General features: G+C 40.9%; 1 protein-coding gene across 15 annotated transcripts in view; it reads left to right on the top strand.

The window, feature by feature from the left end:
* The window catches only part of tjp1b (tight junction protein 1b), an 84,594-nt gene that overhangs the window by 49,593 nt on the left and 11,879 nt on the right, over positions 1–23,122 (top strand). For 6 of the 15 annotated variants that reach the window (XM_074632590.1, XM_074632587.1, XM_074632589.1 and 3 more), the window contains 19 exons: positions 9,927–9,983; positions 10,508–10,632; positions 10,749–10,851; positions 11,058–11,373; positions 11,734–11,840; positions 12,509–12,677; positions 12,793–12,937; positions 16,254–16,387; positions 17,803–17,908; positions 19,021–19,171; positions 19,797–19,905; positions 19,996–20,215; positions 21,074–21,258; positions 21,343–21,438; positions 21,524–21,606; positions 21,713–21,923; positions 22,002–22,102; positions 22,206–22,556; positions 22,866–23,096. In XM_074632590.1, the coding sequence (XP_074488691.1) occupies positions 9,927–9,983; positions 10,508–10,632; positions 10,749–10,851; positions 11,058–11,373; positions 11,734–11,840; positions 12,509–12,677; positions 12,793–12,937; positions 16,254–16,387; positions 17,803–17,908; positions 19,021–19,171; positions 19,797–19,905; positions 19,996–20,215; positions 21,074–21,258; positions 21,343–21,438; positions 21,524–21,606; positions 21,713–21,923; positions 22,002–22,102; positions 22,206–22,556; positions 22,866–23,096 (3,000 nt within the window). Of the gene's footprint in view, positions 1–1,262; positions 1,339–9,926; positions 9,984–10,507; positions 10,633–10,748; positions 10,852–11,057; positions 11,374–11,733; positions 11,841–12,508; positions 12,678–12,792; positions 12,938–16,253; positions 16,388–17,802; positions 17,909–19,020; positions 19,172–19,796; positions 19,906–19,995; positions 20,216–21,073; positions 21,259–21,342; positions 21,439–21,523; positions 21,607–21,712; positions 21,924–22,001; positions 22,103–22,205; positions 22,557–22,865; positions 23,097–23,122 lie in introns of those variants that run through there. The other 9 variants (XM_074632602.1, XM_074632588.1, XM_074632601.1 and 6 more) reach the window with 5 other exon arrangements.

Below are 23,122 nucleotides of genomic sequence, written 5' to 3'. Positions count from 1 at the left end.
GTGCAGCCATGCAGTATGCCACACTATAGAAAAACACAGACGTCTTAACAGTAATGGGGTAAAATGATTCAACTACTAAAATAAATATAATCATATCTGACAAGTTGTCCTCCAAATGCTGCTTGATTGGATACAAAAGATGTTTTCCACAGGATAGAACAATGTTCTTAGTTTTGCTAGCGTTTTGTTGCAAACTGCATTGCAGTAAACTATTTTTCTTAATAAAGCCATTTTAGTTTGCACTCTGTAAAACACCATTATAGCTTGGGCTGTGGTCTGTTTAATAATAACTTTTGCTGGGGGGAATATTAGGTGCAGGTTGTTGAGTTCATTTTCTCATGAACTAGTTGAACTTATTGAAAGATGTGCAAATAAAATAACTAGTAGTTAGGCTGCTAACATTTAAGCTGTCCCGCAAAATGAAAATTGAATCACGAGATCTATAATAACTGGATGTTAAACATATCGCTTTGCCCTACAGATGTCTGAATTTCCTACTTCATTGTATGTGGGATGTTACACAAGTCTTTGCTTTCCTCTCATTCTGCCTCCACCTCTCAGATTTCCCTTTGTTTATGTTAAGTTTGGTTTGATCTGCTTTATTAGCCACCTGTTAATCTTAGTTTGTGTTGGAGGTGAGATTTAATTGTGTTTGTGTTGTCTTCAGCTGCAGTATATAAAAAAACGAAGTATAATGTCCTTATGTTTATTATTAACTGTCAGTTTGACGGTTAGTAATCCTTTATGGGATGTCACTGACATGCTGAGCATAATTTATGCATGCAATGCAGCACACCTGGAGAGGAACGGCGTAATAATGCTCCACATGCAAAGAGAATTGATGAATTCTGCTCTGGCTCAACCCGGCACCTCAGGGGTTAAGTCCGATACAGCAGTTTACACTGCGGATGGATGTTCGCTAGTACAGAGGAGTCCCATGCTGTAGCGGAACTGCAGATCCCACACAGATTGCTGCCAAGCCAGAGGGGATTTGCTTCGATCCCATGAGCGTGTTGAGGAGAGAGTTGGAGCGAGGGCTAAATTTTGAAGAAAGATGTTGGGAGAGGACGCAGACCTTTGCGGGGCAGAGAAAGCATTAGGGTGTAGCTGCGGGGTGTGTTTCTTACCCCCTCACCTGTGGTCGTAATTTCAGTTGTTCCAGAGCCAAGAAAAGAGCGAGGAAAGGAAGGTGGGGGTAAAGTCCCTCCTAGCACTGATTGGTGCGGCTATGCACTGAGGCTGCTGATGTGCGTCTGCAGGAATCTCCTGCTGGATTTACTGAAGAGTAGCTGGAGGCTGGAGACGCTTTTGTTTGTGTTCTCTGTAGGATGAACTGATGTAAGTACCTCTGATCTTGTATGCATCCAGTTTTATCCAAACAACAAATCAAAAAGATGAACGGAATGAGGTAGAAGTCTGTTTTACTGTAGCCTTTAAATAATGCAAGTGTGTGTATTTCATGGCGTAATGGTTGGCAATTAAGTTTTATGTCAGAGTTAATAGGCTTCATCTGTTAACCTTCTTATCACTCGTGCATTGCAGCATCTCTCTCGCTATCTCCCCTCCATTAGAGATCCACAGTACAGCGTCTAACCATGTTGTATGTGCAGAGTGTCACTTATCTCTCAGGGGACCCCCCGACTGGTGCTAAGGCATGGGCCCTCATTAGCATTTGAATATGTTCTCCGAAGCAGGGGAGTTTTAGCAGTTGTCAGCACTCCCCGGCACATCCGTTTCAATTTCTGAAGTGATCAATCATCTTATTCTACTTGTTTGCTGCTTCACTGCCAGAAGCCACAGCGGAGTGTAATCCTGTTGTTGTTTTCCGTCTTTGGCCGCAGTGCAACTTGCACAGTGATCCCGAAAGTATCCTCGTTCTAGCAATTTGTTCATTGCTGGCATTCTAGTCTTTGTGTCAGTGTCATTCTTGGTTTGATTTAATGGTCGTATGGTTGTGACTACTCAGAACTTTGGAGCAAATGAGAGATGTTTCTTTCCCTGCTGGGGCCTCATTTAGTTTTTATTGCTGCTCTTATCATGTAGGGATCTGTAGTTGGACTGTGGGAGCTCATTAACTTCCCAAATAAGGATCTAGAAAAAGCAGTGTCTTATCTCAAACTGATACTAGAAATAGAGATATTAAAAATAACATGATCATCTTGGGATTTGGGAAACGCTGATTGACATTATTCAACCATTTTCTGACAATTTACAATGAAAACAACGAAGCGATTAATCGAGACAATAATGACAGATGAATCAACAATGAAGATAATCATTAGTTGCAGCCCTAGTCATTTTCATTAGTTTTGTTTTAGCTAAACAGCAAAATTCACTACTAAAAAGGAATTTTTGTACCACTCTGTGTAACATGAGTATCCCAGCATCAACATTAAGCATCCTCTATTGTAATAATTATTTGAATAGCCACATTTTCATTGCACTGGCACTGTAAAGGCTCTGTGAAAATGATCTACCTCTCTCTGTTTTCCTCAGGCCTTACAGACAGATCCAACAAATGGGCACTAGAGAGAAAGTGAATGTATTTTCTATGCTGTATCGCATCATTTGTTCCAGTCAGTCCATGGCATTTAATATAACAAGAGGTTATTAAACGTTCTCCTGTGTTCATGCTGCAAGTTTCCCTTAAATCACTCTGTTGCAGCATCACAACGGCAGAATTAATGAGAGCTATTTTTAGCTACTCTAGTCCCAGAGCGGTCAAAATTGAATAAGGTTCTGCCTCACCCCTAAACCATACTACAGCACAAAATCTATTCTCTTAGTCACAGAATTGAACACCCCACCATATTGCCTCAGTTCCCTCTTTGGAAGAAATATGATTTTGGTTTTCTGCTGAATAGAGAGTTGGGGAGCCAGCACTCTTTAATTTTAATGATGCTCCAAAGTGAATACAAAATGAAACACCATCTTAGCTTCCCTCCTCATGGGTCGTGTTAGGATAGTATTGTGGTGACACATTCTATATTAAGGATTTTGTCTCCCAAGTGGAGATGTTGTACTCCTTTTGTTGCAGATTTTTCCTTTACACCACATATGGGTTAATAGAACCTGAATCACTATTTGTAAATAACAAAGCAGTTGGCTACATCAGTTGGTTTCAGGTGGGTTAGTGTTGATTGTTTTCTGTTTTTGTGGTAGCTACAGTACAGAATCTGGAAAGGGAAGAAAGAGATGTGAGACATGGCTTGCAATGCAACCCCAAAGATCAGCTCCTTTTACAATTTTACCTGCCAAATTGATATTTGGAACTGAAAAGAACTATCAAAAGACCAGTACGCTGCCAAAGTGGCCGGTACTTGCCAACAGCCGCCAAAATCTGATATTATTCTGTTGTACTTGATGGTGCTCAGATGGTGCTGCCAGGTCACACAAATACTTGTTTTTGTCATTGCTCCAATTGAATTCAGTGGCTTATATGATTTGTAATTATTGGCTACAAATGTCTGCCTCAAATACTAGCAGCTTCGGCCATATTTTGTCATTCAACTGGCAAATTATTGTTTTAAAGTTGAAACGATTTTAAGATGAATCTTTTGTCATTTAATCACTAATTACAGCTTTTCAAATGGGACTATTTTCAGTTTGTTGTAGTCATCTATGATTGCAAATTTAATCTTTTGGTTTTGGACTGTTGCTTGAACAAGACATTTAAGTATGTCAACTTGAGTTCTGGAAACCTGTGACTGATATTTTATACTATTTGATGGCGTTTTTTAAATTAATTAATTAATTATCATTGATTAATCTACATATTACTTTCTTGATTAATTGTTAGGTCTATAAAATGTAAGCAAATAGCAAAAAATACCAAATACTGTAGTTCTCAGAGCCCATCGAGATGTCTTAAAATTAGAACTGCAATGATTATTTGATTATTTAATTAGTCGACCGACAGAAAATGAATCTAATAAATCAAACTATTTTGATTATAGATTAATTGTTTAAGCCATTTCTTAAGCATAAATGTCAAAAATTCTCTTGTTGCAGCTTCTCTAATGTGAGCATTTGTTGGTTTTCTCTGTTTTATATATTTATAAACTGAATATTTTGGCGGTTTTAGACTGTTGGTTGGACAAAACAACACAATGGATGATGTCAACAAGAACTGGAAAAACGTGATCTGCCCTTTTCACTATTTTCTGATATTTTATTGCCTAAATTAGATTAGATTATATTTCCTTTATTGTCATTGTACAGGTACAACAAAATTGAGTTTGCAACTCCCCATCACACACATGATGCATTAGAAGACAGTCTATAAATATAGACAGCTATGAGGTTAATGACCAGTGTCGTATGTGCAAACTGTCATAAAGGGCAGTAAAAGTAAGTAGGAAATCTAAAACAATATAAAAGACAATGATTATAATAAATAATTAAATACATAATAAATAGTATAATCAATCTGCATGTGCAATATCATAAAACAAATGCAGTTCAAAGTGCAATTATGCAGTCAAGGTTAAAGTGCATGGTAAAATACAATAAAATAAAGTGCATCTAGTCCATGCAGTTGTGGAGGGGGGGGCCTTCCATAACTCCATAACTGGGGGGGCAAGAGAGAGAGCAGGCAGCACAGGTGGGGGCGTGCAGCACAGCTCATGTAGTCCATGATTAATCAAGAAAACGGTCTGCAAATTAATCAGTAATGAATGTTACAGTTAGTTGCAACCCTACTTAAAATGTAGTGTTTTGTCAAATTAACAGTGCAAAACCCAAAGATATTCACTTTAATTTACTATCATAGAAGAGTTGGAAAACAGCGAATTTTTGCTCAAAACATATTTTACAGTAAATGATAAATCTATTATCAAAATAGAGTGAAAAATAAATTTCAGTCAATTGACTAATTGACTAATCAACTAATCGTTTCTACTCTACAATAATGGAAAATATTCACTAGTTGCAGCCCTAAATTAATTCACATCTGGAAATTAGTGCCTTAAAAGGCTGATGTTGGATTATTTCTTTGCTGACATGCTTTAATAGTTTCTTCTGCCGAGGAATAAAACCACACTGGGTTTATTGAAGAATTGTGTCATTTACCATCCGTGTATTGACTCCACACGGTCCACTTTGACCGCAGCTTTCCTGTCCTTTCTCCACTCAGCTGTGTGATCCATCTGTGTTGTAGTCCATCTGTGTTGTAGTGCTGCTGGCTCCCAAGTTGCCTGGTTGTAATCCCCCAAGCATGACCCAACCGACATGGTGTGTCTCCACTGTGGAGCGGCTGCCAGCCCTGGCTCTGGCTTGTGGCATGAAGCTTCTGTTGGCACCAGTTGTTTGTGGCCATAAAGGGCGTACACAACAGTGCCACAAAAACTCATCAGTCACTGGATGCTGACACGACTTTAGTACAAACTGCACACAGGAGCAGTGCACAGTTGACTCAGACTTTTCCCTTTTCTTTCTTTAATGTTTACTTGACTTTTGAGAGTAGTGTATTTGGCTCCGAATGGAGCACTAAGATGTTGGTTTGGTTGTGAGACTGAATTCAAAATGCCATGTGCATACAGTATTTTAAAAATGTTTATTTTTTTATCTTTAATTCCTACAAAAAAAACAGCTTTTTTGAGGTATTTGTTTTTGACTAACGTCAGGCCAACAGACTGTGTTTAGATGCACATGTGGCGACAAATACAGCGTGCTCATCTAAAATGCATAAAAAAGCTTTTGTTTCTAAATTAATTCAGCTGTGTCTTTTTTAAACCTCCCACGGTTGAGAGGAACCTTCAGACACGGCCTGAAAATGTCAGGCCACTTGAACAACACCACACTGTTCCCCCTCTGTTACCGGAGCAACAAGCTCTGCAGGAGGAGAAAGCAAAATTACATCCCTTCAAAGTGAAAGGTGTGTGTGAGGGAAAGAGGGAGAGCTAGGGATACACACTGCAGGACCCGGCTTAATCTCTTTTCCCTCCTAAATTCAGTTTAGTTTTTACTCCATTTTAGTTTCCTCCTGTTTTGCTCCATTAATTTTATGATGATTTATTTGTATTGGATCAGACACAGTAAGCATTCTCTAATCATATTTTCCAGACAACAAAATCGCATTTCTCACAAACACAGGGCCTATACATTATACGTTATGTTTGCACTATGCTGCATAAATGCCTATAAAGAATTTCTGAAAGTAGTATTGTCAACTGCAAACAAGTACCTCCCATAACTTTGCAGTTTAGTGGCAAACCATCTATAAATTTAGACGAAATGTTCGAGTTCTTTGCATCAGCGTTTCCACAGTGCTGCTGATCAAGAAGACACCGGCATAAATCCTCCTCCCCAAAGAGCAAACTTTCCAGTGAGAATTCATACCTCTGTTTTCAGCCGTCTGGTTAATATTCAGATGTCTTTTTTTTTTTCCTCTCTCAAGTGTGGTGTATTCAATGTAAAAGTCCAGGGGAGTTCCCCTGTTCAAACTTTTGTTCCCCCTCCTTGGGTGAGTCCCACCATAAGCTGCATGAGGAGTTTGTGACTGTTGCTGCCAAGCTGGGGACGTCTGGGACCACTTGTGGCGATTTATTCAGCTGCCGGTATTCCCAGACACTAGCGAACGTTTGGCACTTGGGCGACAGGTTGCGACAGACGTGAGGACGATGTGTTGAAGGAAGCCTGGGTGGTAAAACAATAAAAAGGACGGCAGCAGAGACAGTCGGCTATATTACCTACCCAGACTTTTCTATCATACAAAAAAAAAAAAATACATTGTGTCTCTGAAAAGATTGTAATTTTTAAACATTTTGACTTTGGCTCATTATCACATTTAGGAACTTAATAGCCATACTATAACGTATCGTCATATCTGTTCCGTATCCGTCAACCAAACCAAACAGCAGCCGGCCGCAGCGAGCCGAAACGAAAAGTAGAAAACGGCGGAGGGTCTTCGTGGATTCGACCTGCAGTCTCACATGTTAAATCCAAAGTGGTAAACACTACACATACAGTAAAGTATGGAAACACTTTGGGTTTCACACATTGCCAGGAAAAGCAGAGCTTCACATCACAGCTAAAGCTGCATGCTAACTCTGTCATGGACAGGAAACGTTATTGTATCATAACGTGCGGTCAAGCCAGCTGTCACCCACATCTCCCTAGTCAAATCGGCCGACGCTACAACTGTAGAGCACCCATATACTGACATTTATGTTAAATGCATTCAAACGGCCCCGATGGAGCTGACCATGGATGTATAAAGAGAATAGAGCTGACGGGAGAGCTAGCAACACATTTGGCGAAGTTAGTGGAAGTATACACGTGTGATTACGTCCGGTTTTCAAAATAAAGTGTTAACAAAGGGAACTATATAAAAAGTACATATATGGAAATAAGATTGATTGGATTATATTATCCAGAAATATAAAACATTACTTGCCCCATATAAATTTAAAAGGAAATACCATTTATTTGTGAGGGAAATGTCTTTATTCTTTGTTTGTTTTTTTTGGTTGATGGAAAAAATGTAATAAATAATGCCTGACAATTACTGATATATTTGACTTCAGGACATTCACTACATACATGCTGAAAATCAAACATTTTTACTGTATTAATTTATATATTTTCCAAAGTAAAAATCCCTCGAAGTGTATTATTCAACTTTATCCCATGGTCTACTGTTAAAAAAAGTTAACAAAAATCACAATACTTGTAGAAGTTCAATACTTAAAAATCGCAATACATATCGAATTGGCACCCAAGTATCGTGAAAGTAGCAAATCAGGAGATAGGTGTATCGTCCCAGCCCTATTATTAGCAGGTCATCATACTGATGTGGTGCAGATTAATCTTCAACATGAAGCTGGACTGACAATTGCTAGATTTTGAGTTTGCCAACAAGGTGGCAGTGATGTCAGTTTAGAGTCCAAGCACTGAAACTGATGCTGCATTTAATGTAAGGTTCATCTCCCTTCGCTCATCTGTCATCACACTTTAATGTGCCGCAACATGAGAGATCAGTCTTCCCAATGAGTCCTTTGCAATAGGGCGCTGTACTGTAAGTCTTTAAGGTGTCAAAGAAATTACCAGCAAAGCAGGAGGCAAATGTGTGATAGTCACCTATTAAGGTCACACTCCTAGGATCAATTTACATGACAAATGTGGGTTATTGCATTAGGTGCCATGATGTGGGTTGTAATTTGCCCCAAAGGGATGGAGCTGATAGTATTTTATACGCAGTCATTGAATGTCTAATGTGTCGTGAGATTGTGGTGGAGGTGAAATGATATAGAAGAAGAGATAAGATAAGAAGTGAGCTGTGGGGAGCAGAGGACAGTGCTGACCTCACAGCTGAAGGAGTCGACCTTCATCGTTTCCTCTGTGGTTGTTAATGTGACAGAGGGTGTGCTTTAATTTCAGAGACTTACTGTCTGTGTGGCCTCATTGAATCCAGCAGGGATTTTATCATTGTATTGTTGTATAATTGTATTCAATACACCGTAAACAATGGACCTCATACTGTGGATCTACTATGAAGGAGAGTGTGTTGATAGTGTGTGTGGTCTGTTTGGCAATGTGCGAGTGCACTGCAGATAAAACCGAGCACAACACAGTGCTATCTGTTTCACTGTAAATAGGTAACCGTGTATAACTTGAAACACACTTAATAACCTGCTGGGTGCAGCCCTGTATGTGTAGAGTGGCTGTGACAGTTTGTGTCCTTATTAGATTTCAACTCTTAACTTAGTAGAGGGAATGAAGTGGACATAGGCTTCAGTCAAATACTATTATTGTCTTTCAAAATGTGTATGGTTTTTTATAATTTTTCCTTAATGTTTTCAGTGTGTGCTTTAGTTCAGGCTTTAGTATTATTCATTACATCCTTTATTTGCAGTGCAGGAGTGATGCAAATCATAAAATAAAACCCAAATTCCGCAGGCGGCTATTTGTTTTCTCTACTCAAGATAATGTTAAGTATCCTGCAGAAGCACTGACTGTACATCTGTGCCTGGAAGCCCTAGTGTACACATTATAAAGGCAATTAGCTGGATTGTGCTGATAACATCCACATTATTCATTTGATGATGATGGAGCATCCTGCAGACTCATAAAGGTGAAATTCGCAGTTCTGGTGGGATGCTGCAGTGTAAATCCATTTCAGGAGCGAACGAACTTGAACACGGAAATGTTTACAATTCATGAATTTAAATTTTAAAAAATTGCATTGTCTGTGACTTATTGTTTCCTGGACAGAAAAAAATGTCTGCAGATTAATCAATAAAAAAATAATTGTTAATTGCAGACCTATTTAAAATGCAGTGTTTTGTCTATCCAAAACCCAAATATATTGAGTTTACCATCATAGAAGACTTAGAAAACCAGAAAATATTTACATTTGAGAAGCTTGAAGCAATGAGTTTTTGCCATTTTTCCTCAAAATAATTTACAACAAATGATTAATCTATTATTAAAGTAGTTTCCAATTCAATTTCTGTGGAGCGACTTATTTCTTTTTTGCAAAGATTTGTTTTTTTGAAAAACAGACGGTGTTTAATATACAGTGCAATTGCAATATCTGATATATATATATGCATGAAAAAATTAATTTAAAAGAATGAGAGAACAAAAATACACGTGTGTACAGACACATGTAAATGTACTTCAACATTCAAGTAAAAAAGTAGTAATGATATATTAAACAAACAAGAACGCAAAAACAAACAGACAGTTTTCTTGACAGAAAACAATAATTCTGGGCCTACGATAAGTGTTGAATTGATATATTTGCCAGCTATAGCGAAGATGTAGAATGACTTTGAACAAGAGTGTTTTACTCAAGAAAACTTTTGCAGGACACATGACCGAATCTGTGTGTGTCCCTTTTGTCATAAGACTATCGGTTTGTCCTGTTGCCCTATTTTGCCTCTTTGGATGTTTGTTAATCTCACTGTATTTCTGTCTTCCAGAGCGCAGCAATGGAGGAGACTGTCATTTGGGAACAGCACACAGTAACACTACACAGGGTAGGTATCAGTTATCCTCCCTCTCAGATGCTCTTTACAGCTGTTGATGTTGAAACGTCTCCTGGTCCCAGTATCTCTCTATCCTGCCTGTCTTTGCTATCTTTGCTTCCCTGCATTTTTCTTCCCTCCTATTTTCAGGATCATGTAGGAAGTGTGCTTACTGTGTACACAGTTGCAGATGGAACAGACAAAACAGAGGAGTCATCACACAGAGCTTTACTTCTGTATGATTCTCTCGCCTAAATAACCTACACCAAACTGCACTTTGTGCATGTTTTTGCATACAAGAAGCTAACTCGCTACAGCTATTAGTGTATGTGCTTGCTGGTAGTGAATAAATACTGACAATGTGTATGTTTTGTAATAATGTAGATTTACTTTACAGTCTAATATAATGGTTCAATGGCATATGTACAAGTTGAGCATTTTTTTGTCAGTCAGCTGACCGTTTTATATTATGTTCAGTATTTTGAACCTCACGGACAGCGAAAGCAACATCCTAATCTATGTTTCTCTGTGTGCAGGCACCAGGGTTTGGCTTCGGGATAGCCATATCAGGAGGTCGGGATAACCCTCATTTTCAGAGTGGCGAGACCTCCATTGTCATCTCGGATGTGCTGAAAGGAGGCCCAGCAGAAGGCCTGCTGCAGTAAGATTTCATTCTATTATTGGCAAGCCCGGTCAGATTGCGAGTTATTAGTATTAAATTACCCTTCCTGCCACAGAGACTCCAGCATGTCGCATATCTCTGTGTCCCCTCTCTAGGGAAAATGACAGAGTCGTCATGGTCAATGCTGTCTCCATGGACAATGTGGAGCACGCGTATGCAGTCCAGCAGCTTCGTAAGAGTGGGAAAATTGCCAAAATTGTGAGTTTCAACATCCCATTATGAATTCCTTTAGAAAACTGAGTATTTTATGGTCAATTATGAAAGTAAAACAGGAACTATAAAGTGTTGTCTTATGTATAATAACAAGACATTTAGAGATTTCTACTTGGAGAAACGTGCATGATGTAGGGAGTGATTGATTGATGTTACTGTAACTGATCTCATATCTTATTTCCTTTGGCCAGACAATCAGACGGAAGAGGAAGGTGCATGTCCCCATGGGCCGCCTAGGGGAGAGGGAAACGATGTCAGAGCACGATGAGGAAGAGGACAGCTATGACGAAGAGATATACGAGACGCGGAGCGGGCGCAGCGGGGCATACAGCGGCGTGGGCGGGGCCATGGGCAGGCGCAGCGGCCGGAGCAGCGGGCGAAGGGACAGGGAACGCGAACGCAGCGGCTCGCGGGAGAGGAGTCTCTCCCCGCGTTCAGACCGCCGCTCACACAACCTTCCCCCGCGTCCTGCGAAGGTCACACTTGTCAAATCCCGCAAAAATGAAGGTAAGGCTCACAAAGTCGGGGATACAAATAAAAGGAGGGCACAAAGAAAGTTTTCTGAGGTAATCCAGGAAATCACCTGCCATTTTATTTACCCAACTATCATCAGACAGCCAGACTTTAAGGAGAGAATAAGACCTCCAAATCAGCATTGGTGAACTGCCAGAGTAAACAAAACTTGCCAGCCGCAGCAAAATCCAAGTTTACTCAAGTAAATCTAAGTAAAAGAGCAATTAATCTTCTTTAATCAGTACTGTTAATCCCAGTGGGAGCAGCGGCTTGACAGCAAAGTGCCGTCAGTGCGGTGTGGCCACGTGAACTCTGTGCTAACATGGTCTTTGTTGCTGTCGTTCACTTTGTAAGCAGAATATGGCCTTCGCCTGGCCAGCCACATCTTTGTCAAGGACATTTCCCCCGAGAGCCTGGCAGCCAGGGACGGCAACATCCAGGAAGGAGATGTTGTACTGAAGGTGAGGGAGACAAGACGCCTGGTGAACAAGTATACATCATGAAATATGAAACATGAAAACAATTGAACATTACATTATTTTATATTTTCCGTTTTCATATTGATGGAGATGGAGAGAAGAATTATTATTGTGCTGGAATTGGCGAGTACTCGCTGTACTGCTGTACTGGTGTATTTTCTACTCTCTAATGTTGCATAACAGCACTCACAGTTGCAGCTTGATCTGCTTGATGTAGCTCAGTCCTTTTTACGTTTTGGAGAACATCTAAAGTAGCTTTATATGCAAAACAAGTGCTTTTTGAACTGTAGCTGTTCTGAATGAGTTGTTTCTCACATCCAGCCTTCTCTCACATGTCATGTTACTCTCTTTGAATGCCAGCACTTACGAAATGAAAGGAAAGAAATGCCAAAATGACTTGAAAATTCTGAAGCTTACAAATTGATTTGATCCTGACAGAGATAATCAGTGTTGCACTTACTTTCCATCTGATCTTGTGCCTTTAAGACAATGAATTTATAGCCTAAACTTAACTTCTCATATGACCATTTTATTGTAATAAAATGTGAAACAAAGACGTCTTTATTTGATTTCTGTTATTTTTAATTGAACTTCTCTGGCTGTTATTTGTCTTGTCATGGCTGATTGCATCTTTTCTCTGATTTTCCCAGATCAATGGCACAGTGACGGAGAACCTCTCTTTGATAGATGCCAAGAAGCTGATAGAAAGGTCAAAGGGCAAGCTAAAAATGGTTGTTCAGAGGGACGACAGGGCGACCCTGCTGAACATCCCTGACATGGATGACAGCATTCCTTCAGCCAACGCCTCCGACAGAGACGGTGAGAGGTGGTGTTAAGTGTTGGATTCAGCTGAAATGAGGTGCAGCTGAACAGCCAGAAGTGTCCGTGTGTATTTCAGACCGCAGTCGTTGAACAGTGGCTCTTGTTTGATCAGACATTTCAGATATCCATTCTCTGGCATCCGACCATTCCAATCGATCGCATGACAGACATCGTAGCAGCCGCTCCCGCTCTCCAGACAGAAGATCTGAACCCTCCGACCACTCCAGACACTCGCCCCCACAAATCAGCAACGGCAGGTAAAGACCATCCATCCATACATTTATGTTTTAGGCTTTTCAGCTATCATGAAAACTATAATCTGTCATTTTCATGAAAATTCTGTTTTGCTACTTTATTTCTGCTACTTTCTCCCTCTGGTTGATATAAAACCGTCGCAATCCAGTACCAAAAATAATACAAATTTCAACCTCACAAAAAAAGTCCAAGAGAAAATGAACGTCTCCGTAGAGGTTCAAGGTTCTTTATTTGTCATATGTCAATTCCAGCAGTGACTACTTACCACTAAAGATGTTAGCAATTTCAACAAAAACGAAATTACTACAGATCACAACAACTTTGATGCCAAGTTTGTGATTGAAAGGGAATATTTTTTCAAAATATGAATATAGAGTTAAAACAATTAATCAATTAGTAACAAGTAATTTTTCAAGCATAGATGCCGTACATTCCTTTGTTCCAGCTTCTATAGTGAGGTTTGGCTGCTTTTCATTGTCTTATTCGATAGTAAATTGATCATTTTGGAGCTGTTTTTTGGGGGGGGGGTTTACGTTTGGGAAAACAAGCTATTTGATGATATCACCGTAGGCTTTTAGGAATTGTGATCGGCACTTTGTACTATTTCCTTTCTTTTATGTTTTTGAAACAATTGAGAAAATAATAGACAGATTAATCAATAGTCAAAATAATCGTTATTTTCAGCCTTATGTTAATACTAAAAAACTATTATGTAACTGATCTTGCCATAATGTCCGATCTGATCAACCTTGTCAATGTTTATTAAGACAGGCTCGTTTTGTTTTTTGGTTGTGAAGGACTTTCGATTTTATGTTTGGGTTAATAACAGCCATCAGCCCATTCAGCACTTCTGTGACTGTAACCTTGTTTGAAAGTACCTCATTAATTCTTCATTTCAACTCAATAGAGCACCAGAGTTGTTCCCCTTTCACTCTGCTTATTGACCCGAGGAAAATAAAAGTCAACTGTTAAGCTGCAAAAGAGACGATCTTGGTCGAGATTAGGGTCAAAACACTGCTGTACTTAGTGTAAAAGTCCAGTGTTCAACCTCTGTTACTGTGTGTCTGGAATTTAGCATCCTCTGCCATTTGGAACAAAACATTTTTGATACATCAGTTTAAAAAACTGCTAATTTATAAAATGTGGCAACTGGAAAAGTCTTTAAGATGATGCCATATGCCAAACACAGCAAAACGCAACAATGCTTATAAGTACAGCCTCACCAACACTCACTTAATGAGATTTGTCTGCCCTTTTTATTCCCTTCATAAGACTCTACAGCTGGAGAATACCGTAAGTTTGTCACCATTGTGTGAGTAGTTACTAATAGTAGTGTTAGTAAATCCTGAATAGATTTCATGTAGATTAATAGACAAAACACAGATTTCCCTGACAAAAAATGCATCATTTCTCTATTGCAAAGATGACTGTAACAGCAAATTATTACTTGATGTAATATTGCTGAAGTGGTGTTATACAACATCAATTATTCAGTGACGCGTCTTATTTTGACTTGAGATGACAGAGTCCTGTGAAAGTGTCACAGGATCCTCGTGTCTCCTGAATGTTTTGGTGGGCAAACCGCAAGTTTGGCACAAGTACAATATGGCTCCAACAATGAAGGAACAGAAGGCTGCCACCAACTATCAGTGTCAACTGTCTCCCCTTTTACATGTGGCTGAGGTTTCCTTTATTTCTGTGGATGTCTGGCTTGATTTTGCTCTACTTCGGTTGAACAGATTGTATTTTGAGGCAATATTCACAATTATGTATGTGTGAAGTTAAAGGGTAACTTGTTTTCCCATGTTTTTGTGTCTAAGTTACTAATGGGGACAACAAATTGAAATTTGTCGGAGGGATAACGCTGCAGACGCTAAATGTGCTGTAATGTAATCGCTAAGGGCAACTCCTCACCGTCAGTTTTCGTCCACTAAAATTGCTTGACAGGTTAAGATTGTTTTTATAAGAGTCTGACATTATGGAAAGGACCCTACAGAGAAATAAAACATTTTTCTTTACCTTCTGCTTGATCCGATCTGGTTTGTGTCACGTGACTTGTTGCCGACTATTGCTGACTATTTAGCTGATTTCGACAATGTGGATGTGACACGAGATTTCAGAACGAGTCTTCTCCGAGACACAGTAACAAACAAACCCGATCAAGTGAAAGGTAAGGAAAACATTTTATTTCTCTGTAGTGTCCTTTCCATAATGTTGTCAGACGCTTCTAATAATAATCCCAGCCTGTCAGTGGCAAAAACAAACACTTATAGTGGACGTACATTGACGGTGAAGAGTTGCCCCGGGCGATTACATTGCAGCCTGTTTAGCAGCTGCCAACTGCAGCGTTCTCCCTCAATACTGGATCAGTTTCAAGGTTTAAAAAAATACAGAAGTTACCCTTTAAGATGCCAAAACCAACAATGTGTTGTGTTAGTTTATTTATGACACATCTATCTATTTATGACACTTAAGTAATTAACAGGAAGGAGATGTTTGGACAGGATATTATTGTTAATCTGAACCTGGATCTGTGACCTTTGACATTTTCTCTCAGTTCAGGAAGTTGGCAGTTAAAAGTGGGGCCTCCTCCTGGATGGGTTGAAAAAGAAGTTTGTTCCTCTGCAGCCAGTTCAAACATGGTCCTGCATGGTTACTTTGTCCCTTAGTTTGTGAATAAAGCAGTATTTTGCCAGTAAAGTTGTGCCAGTGAGCAGCCATGTGACCAGCCATGTGACCAGGAGTTTGGAGTCCGAGCCATAAAGCCTCCTTTGCATTTGAAACACATTGGGAATGTCAGCATTTCTCAAAACACAGGGAAATTCTGTCATCATTTACTGACTTGTAATTGGCCAGGGTCACTGTGCACCAGGTTACGCGGCCTAACTGTTTTCAAACTGGCATCCAAGTCAAACCTTTGCTGGTGTACAGCCAGAGTCACACAGTGAAATTCACCTGGAGGACAGAATCCACTCTGACACCTTTAGATAAGCTGCTCTAAAAATAGAGCACGAAAGAGTGGAATGACATTGAGGTGACCTTCAGGACTACGTTTGCAGCCTCAGACTGACCCGTTCTATTCACCTGTTTTACCTTTCTCAGCCAGAGCATGTCCACTGCAGTCCTGAGAACATTTCATACAGTCTAGGTTTTGAGTTGAGTGATGTACGGCCTTGGTATTGTTGCGTGTAGTGAAAATGTAGCCTTAAAGCTCTCCTGTCGCCTCCAGGCTCTACATCTCCAGAATACACTATTTATAATCTCACATATTCCTTTTCTAAAGATAAATCGTACTAAAACATCTATTTTTGTCTGCAGTCACAGAAGTCGTGATGACGAACGGATCTCGAAGCCGGCTTCAACACCTGTGAAGCTACCAGAGGAGGTTCCTCTGCCCAAACCGAAGGAGTCAGCTATTGCTAGAGAGGAGAAACTGCTCCCGCCCCTCCCAGGTCAGTGATAGAACAATCAGCCATTAAACCATTGTGTGTATGTGTAAGACAAATGTAAATCAGAAGTTAAAGCGGAAGTAGGCGAGATTAGAGCAAATATGATTAAAAAAAAGTTATCTTTATGAAATGGTCGCTATATCGTGACAGTAGTACATGAAACAGGTAACCTGAAAAAAATCATGTGCCTCTGTGTCCTCCGGTGCTCCTAACGGCATCTGCAAGATTCTCACATACCGGAGAAAAACAAGCAGTAAGAGCTGATCTGAGGTCTGCTATCCATCTGCCGTCTATGAGAGCCGGCTGTCAATCACTCCAAAGTCAGACCAAACGGTCAAACTAGGCAGCGCTGATCAAATACGAATCAATATTCTGTTACTGCAATGCTTATTACTCAGAATAATCTTGTAGTGCACGGTTAAGCTGTAAAATGAGAAAGTTTGTGACGCCGCCGCCATTGTGAAATCTGGTGAAGGAACGCCAAGTTCCGGTCACATGACCGGAGCACAGCCAATAGGAACGCTCTCTCAATGAAATGACCTGTGATTGGTTAAAGTCTTCCATCACGGGCTAGATTTTCTAAAGCCTGAAAACAGAGCCATGAGGAGGAGCAGAAGTCTAGTTTTCTCTCAGAACACTTGAATTACAATATGCTGAAAGGTTATTATGGAATTTTTGCCCAATGAAGCCAAAAACATTCTGCCTACTGCCACTTCAATACATAGACATGTTAGTACACCCATAAATTGTGTCGTGTACCTGTGAGCAAATACAACATATTGGCGTGGGTTTCCCTGTCCATCTTGAGCAGCAGAACATTAAATGATTTCATGATAGTAAAATGAAATCTTGCTTCGAACCAGTCATTTTTGCCCTTTTTAAAAGCACGACTACCGAGAAAAAAAAAAAAGTTATATTGAGACGCCTGCTGAGCCTGGCTGAGTTTGCCTGGAGCCAAGTGAAAATAAACCGTATGAGTTGATCGAGTCTGACGTTCCTCCCCAGCCTGCAGCACTCTGCTGCCTTTCTGTTTGACCTCCCTATTCGGGACACTCTGTGCCGTGTGCCGTGTGCGTGTGCGTGTGTGCGTGTGTGTGTGTGTGTGTGTGTGTGTGTGTGTGTGTGTGTGTGTGTGTGTGTGTGTGTGTGTGTGTGTGTGTGTGTGTGTGTGTGTGTGTGTGTGTGTGTGTGTGTGTGTGTGTGTGTGTGTGTGTGTGTGTGTGTGTGTGTGTGTGTGAGATGACACTTTTTCTGTGTGTGGCTTTGAACAGTCGTGTTTATAAATTAGTGTATTTGTTTAACATGTCAGTTTAACATATGTGTCTGCGGTGTTGTTAATTTGTGACTGTGTTTGAGGGAGTATTCCTTTGTTTTTAAACCTGTTCAGTGCAGTTTTACATGTTTATCTTTCTGTTCAGAGCCCAAGCCGGTGTATGCTCAGCCTGGACAGCCAGATGTAGACCTGCCAGTCAGTCCCTCTGATGCCCCTGTGCCAAGCGCTGCCCATGACGATAGCATCCTACGGTAATATTAACAGTATAATATGTTATACCATCAAATATTAAAGTCTTTTGAGATTTTGGGCTATTTTGCTTCCATAACATGTCTTCTTTCAGACTAGTGGAATGAAAATATCCAAAATACACATTTAGGTGTTTATTTTACTACTTTGTCTATTTGCATTTGTAGATTTCTCCTATATTCACCAAAGGTTAGCATTAGATAATGCCTCATTTGTATATTTAAACATTAAATTTCAGAAAACTTAATATAAAATAAAAAAATAATTGAATTTTACCTTATTAACTTGTATTTTCTTGCATGGCTATTGACTGTATTTTCTGATTTTATGGAGTGATAAAAACAGATATCCAAAATTCCCTATGTAGAAACCTTTTTCTCTAATACGTCAACAAAATAAAACAAGAATTGTGAAACTGGCTTTATCCAATGTTCAGATTTCTGTTCTGTAAATGTATGCAAATTAGCACAAATTTTATAATATAATTCATAATTTGCATATTTAAACATACATTTTCAGAAAACTTGTAATACAAAAAATAATTGTGTTAATGTAAATAATCAACTGGGGAAGTTTCATGGTGATATCTATAAGTTACATTTTTTACCTTATCCACCTGTAGTGTCTCTTAAAATCGACAACACATAACAACAGCACATCATGGAGCAGCACTTAACAGTTTTCAAAATGCTCCCTCAGTTATCTATACAAAGCACTCTGGCTGCCTCAAGGCAAAGATTTCAATGCTGTTAAGAAATGTGCATTTGTAGCACAGATTGGTTTGCTGGCAAGTTGAATAAGCAGCTTTTAATATGACTGGATGCACAATTATCAGTGTGTTTACTGTGGTTATTTTTGTCTTTATCAAAACTATTGAAATGTATTCAAATGTTCTGTAGGACTGTATCTTTCTCTTTCTACAGAACAATTTTACATCTTTGCTTTTGTAAGCTCACTAAAGAGTAAAATGTCTCAACAAAGGAGAAACCTGGCTGTCATCCAAGAGTCACTCAGCTATTCATAAATTGGAAGTCAGCATTGGAAAGAGGCAAATGCCATCAAATGGTGTCTAATCTAATCTAAATGGTGTCTTGTCTTTATTCCCCGTCCTCAGGCCAAGCATGAAGCTGGTGAAGTTCAAGAAGGGGGAGAGCGTGGGGCTGCGGCTCGCTGGGGGGAATGACGTGGGCATCTTCGTAGCCGGAGTGCTTGAGGATAGCCCAGCTGCTAAGGAGGGCCTGGAGGAGGGCGACCAAATTCTCAGGGTGAGATACTTTATTTTATAACACAGCAAGTGTTAAACCTGAAAGCTGAAACCAAGTAGTTGGTTTTGAATTTAAGAGTTGTTGCAAAAAGTTACTCGTCCAAACTTAGAGCTGTTATTCTATGACACAAAGGATTGTTTTTTATTCTTCTCCTTGTTTTAACAATGGGTACCTGATAGTGACTGTAAACAGACATGTTATATGGGGTATGCGTCCTCAAGCTTTTCCCTTTCTAATTCATGGTTTTACACACTGGCTGCTCCAAAATTCCTGTACCTCCAGGCTGGTCTCTTAGCAATGGCCTCGAGGGAGCACACACAAAAAAACTGTGTTTCCTCTCGCTGCGTTTGTCCCATTTCCTCAAGGCCATATATCTCGCTGTTTGTACCTCCTCCTCCTTTCTCCGAGTATAAAGAGGAATGGCTTGAGTTCTTGCGGTGCAGTAAAACCTGCAGTTACCCAGGCAATACTGAGAACAGGAAGAGCAATGTAAACCTTTATCTAAATAGAGATTCACACCTCCTGTCACACATGCTTTGAACAATGAAGCCTACTCCTTAACTTAACTTTTGGAGTTATTCTGTGGAAAGCATAAAGCAGTAACCTCTGTGTTCCTCAATTCCAGGTAAATAATGTAGATTTTGCAAACATAATCCGAGAGGAGGCGGTGCTGTTCCTCCTTGACCTTCCTAAGGGTGAAGAGGTCACCATTCTGGCGCAGAAGAAGAAAGATGGTAAGTGAAGTGAGTAAGGAGATGAGACGAGAGATTCATTTCTATTGGCTGCATCGGCCCGATGTTTCTGACTTGCTCTCTCCTGCTCAGTTTATCGGCGGATCGTGGAGTCGGATGTTGGCGACTCCTTCTACATCCGGACACACTTTGAGTACGAGAAGGAATCTCCGTACGGGCTAAGCTTTAACAAGGGCGAGGTGTTCCGTGTGGTGGACACCCTCTACAATGGGAAGCTGGGCTCCTGGCTGGCTATTCGCATCGGCAAGAACCACCAAGAGGTGGAGAGGGGCATCATTCCCAACAAAAACAGGTGAGGGCATCCTGACCAGTGGGCTACTTCCAGGTCTGAGACGTGAAGCCAATGTGGAAGTGCCCTAAACTTGCATTCTTTCTAACAGCCAGCAGGGGGCGCCAAAGTCTGATTGTATAGAAGTCTATGAGAAAATGACCCTACTTCTCACTTGATTTATTACCTCAGTAAACACTGTAAACATGAGTTTATGGTCTCAATCGCTAGTTTCAAGTCTTTTTCAATACAGCATGATGTTCATTTAGTAAATTATGGTCCCATTTAGAGTCAAGTAGACCATAAAGCAGGGTATGCTTTAGGGCATGGCTACCTTGTGATTGACAGGTCGCTAACACGGCGTTGTCCGGTCTGGGAATTGTCTGTTTTTGTCTTACAACTTTAATCCTTTCACAGTGTGTTTTCAGTTGATGAAAGTTAATTATAACCTCTTTGGTTGCCTAAAAATGTCTTATTCAGCGTGCGTTCGTGCTTTGCTCAACCCTCTCGTGTCACTTCTGTTTGCAAAAAGCCAACATGGCGACAACAAAAATGATGAACTCAAGGCTTCAAAACGTCAGTCCGCAAACCAATGGGTGATGTCACGGTGACTACGTCTACCTCTTATATACAGTCTGTGACCCTCACAGACATGTGTCTCTCTTCCGTCAGTTATCTCAAAGAGCGACATGCTTGATAAATGTTTGTCACATCAGTAGACCGTCAGTCCCCTTATTTAAATTAAATTTGTTATGATTATCATTGCCATGTAGTGTCCTTAGGTATTGGCAGTGTTGAGGTTAGCTGTGCCAAATTTATGACACATCCATTAGCCTGTGTTACATTAAGAACTGTCTCTGTCTTTCTGCCATTTGTCAACAGAGCGGAGCAGCTGTCCAGCGTGCAATACACTCTCCCCAAAACAGCAGGGGGCGACAGGGCTGACTTCTGGAGGTTTCGTGGTCTTCGCAGCTCAAAGAGGAATCTTAGGAAGAGCAGAGAGGATCTCTCCTCCCAGCCAGTCCAAACAAAGTTCCCAGCTTATGAAAGAGTTGTACTGAGAGAGGGTGAGAAATCTGTCTGCTAGCCTATAAGTCAATGTGAGACTAAAGCTGCATTCTGAGTCTGTTAATGTCTATATTTTTGTGCAGCCGGTTTCCTGAGACCTGTGGTGATATTTGGGCCGATCGCTGATACTGCTCGAGAAAAACTCGCCAGAGAAGAGCCAGATCTTTTTGAGCTTGCAAGTATGTTTGTATGCATACTGCACATATATTGTCGATAACATCAACTGACAGTTTTCTTCATAAATCCCTCTAACCTTGTTTGCAGAGAGTGAACCGAGAGACGCAGGAACAGACCAGCGTAGTTCAGGAATCATTCGTCTTCACACCATCAAGCAGATCATTGACAGAGTGAGTATGTCTCCTTGTATCATATGAAATGCATTGTAGGTTTTAAGATTATTTAGTAACAATTATATTTTCCATCCCTCCTCTTTCCTACCTTTATCTTTTGAAGGACAAACATGCTGTCCTGGACATCACCCCGAACGCTGTGGACAGACTGAACTATGCTCAGTGGTACCCGATCGTAGTCTTCCTAAATCCCGATACTAAGCAGGGCGTGAAGAACATGAGGACCAGACTGTGTCCTGAGTCCAGGAAGAGCGCCAGGAAGCTCTACGAGAGAGCCATCAAACTGAGGAAGAATAATCACCACCTGTTCACCAGTAAGAGGGCAGAGAGTGTCTCTTTTACATGTTTCATTCTTCATGAAGTGATTGTGACTCGAAAATATTCTCTTTCAGCCACCATCAACTTGAACAATATGAATGACGGCTGGTACGGAGCTCTGAAAGAAACAATCCAGCAGCAGCAGAACCAGTTGGTGTGGGTGTCAGAGGGCAAGGTGAGAGACGGTTTCGTCATTCCATTTCACTGAACAATATCTTTTCATTCCTGTTAGTGTGACTGAGCGACACATGAGATGATTATTTCTCCTCTCTGCTCAGGCGGATGGCACTACAGAGGATGACTTGGACATCCATGACGACCGTCTGTCCTACCTGTCTGCGCCAGGTAGTGAGTACTCCATGTATAGCACAGACAGCCGCCACACTTCTGACTACGAGGACACGGACACGGAGGGCGGAGCGTACACAGACCAGGAACTGGACGAGACGTTGAACGACGAGGTGGGTCTGCCCACGGAGCCTGCCATCACCCGCTCTTCTGAACCAGTGCGAGAAGACCCACCCGTAATTCCGGACACCCCTGGTTACCCTGGATACCAGCACCCTGTGCAGCCCGACCCAGCCAGTCGCATAGACCCTGCTGGGTTCAAGATGGCAGCTCCGCAACAGGTAACGTTCATATCTAGCTTTGCAGGCTGCACCCGTCAGAGATGGCTGTATGGCTAAAAGTACTGCAGAGCAGAGGAATAGCTCCTTTGTGTTCAGTGTTGTGTCCTGGCCTTTGTTAAGATTAAATGCCCTTTGCTAAGTGATAAACATGTTTTAGAAGCTACTGGTATGTTATCTACTCTAACCACATTCTCTGGCTGGTGTAAAACTGATTCAGTGTAAGGAAGAAGATCATGGTGTTGGGGTGAGCTGTACTTTGTGTGCCCTTGGCAGGCTGTGTTATAAATGTCTCTTAACAATACTTCACAGCAAGATGAGGCTGCTCTGCCCATGCCCTCGTTGCCTCCGCCGGTGGTAGCGCCCCCTGCTGTTGAGCAGCCTGTACAGCTTGAGGGTATGCACCTAGAGGAGCCGCCTGCTGCAGCCGCAGCTCCTCAGGCTGACTCACTTAGCAGCCCCAGCCCTGCCCCTGAGCTTATTCAGCCCCCACCGTCACCACATGAACCCCACCCGTCTGGACCGCCTGGTCCAGAACCAAAGGTACCCGCTGTTTCACCAGCCACTCG

The sequence above is a fragment of the Sebastes fasciatus genome, chromosome 4 (genome assembly GCF_043250625.1).
Source record: "Sebastes fasciatus isolate fSebFas1 chromosome 4, fSebFas1.pri, whole genome shotgun sequence".
NCBI classification, from domain to species: Eukaryota; Metazoa; Chordata; class Actinopteri; order Perciformes; family Sebastidae; genus Sebastes; species Sebastes fasciatus.
Note: the sequence above shows the minus strand (reverse complement) of the source record. Positions and strands in the feature narration are given on the sequence as shown.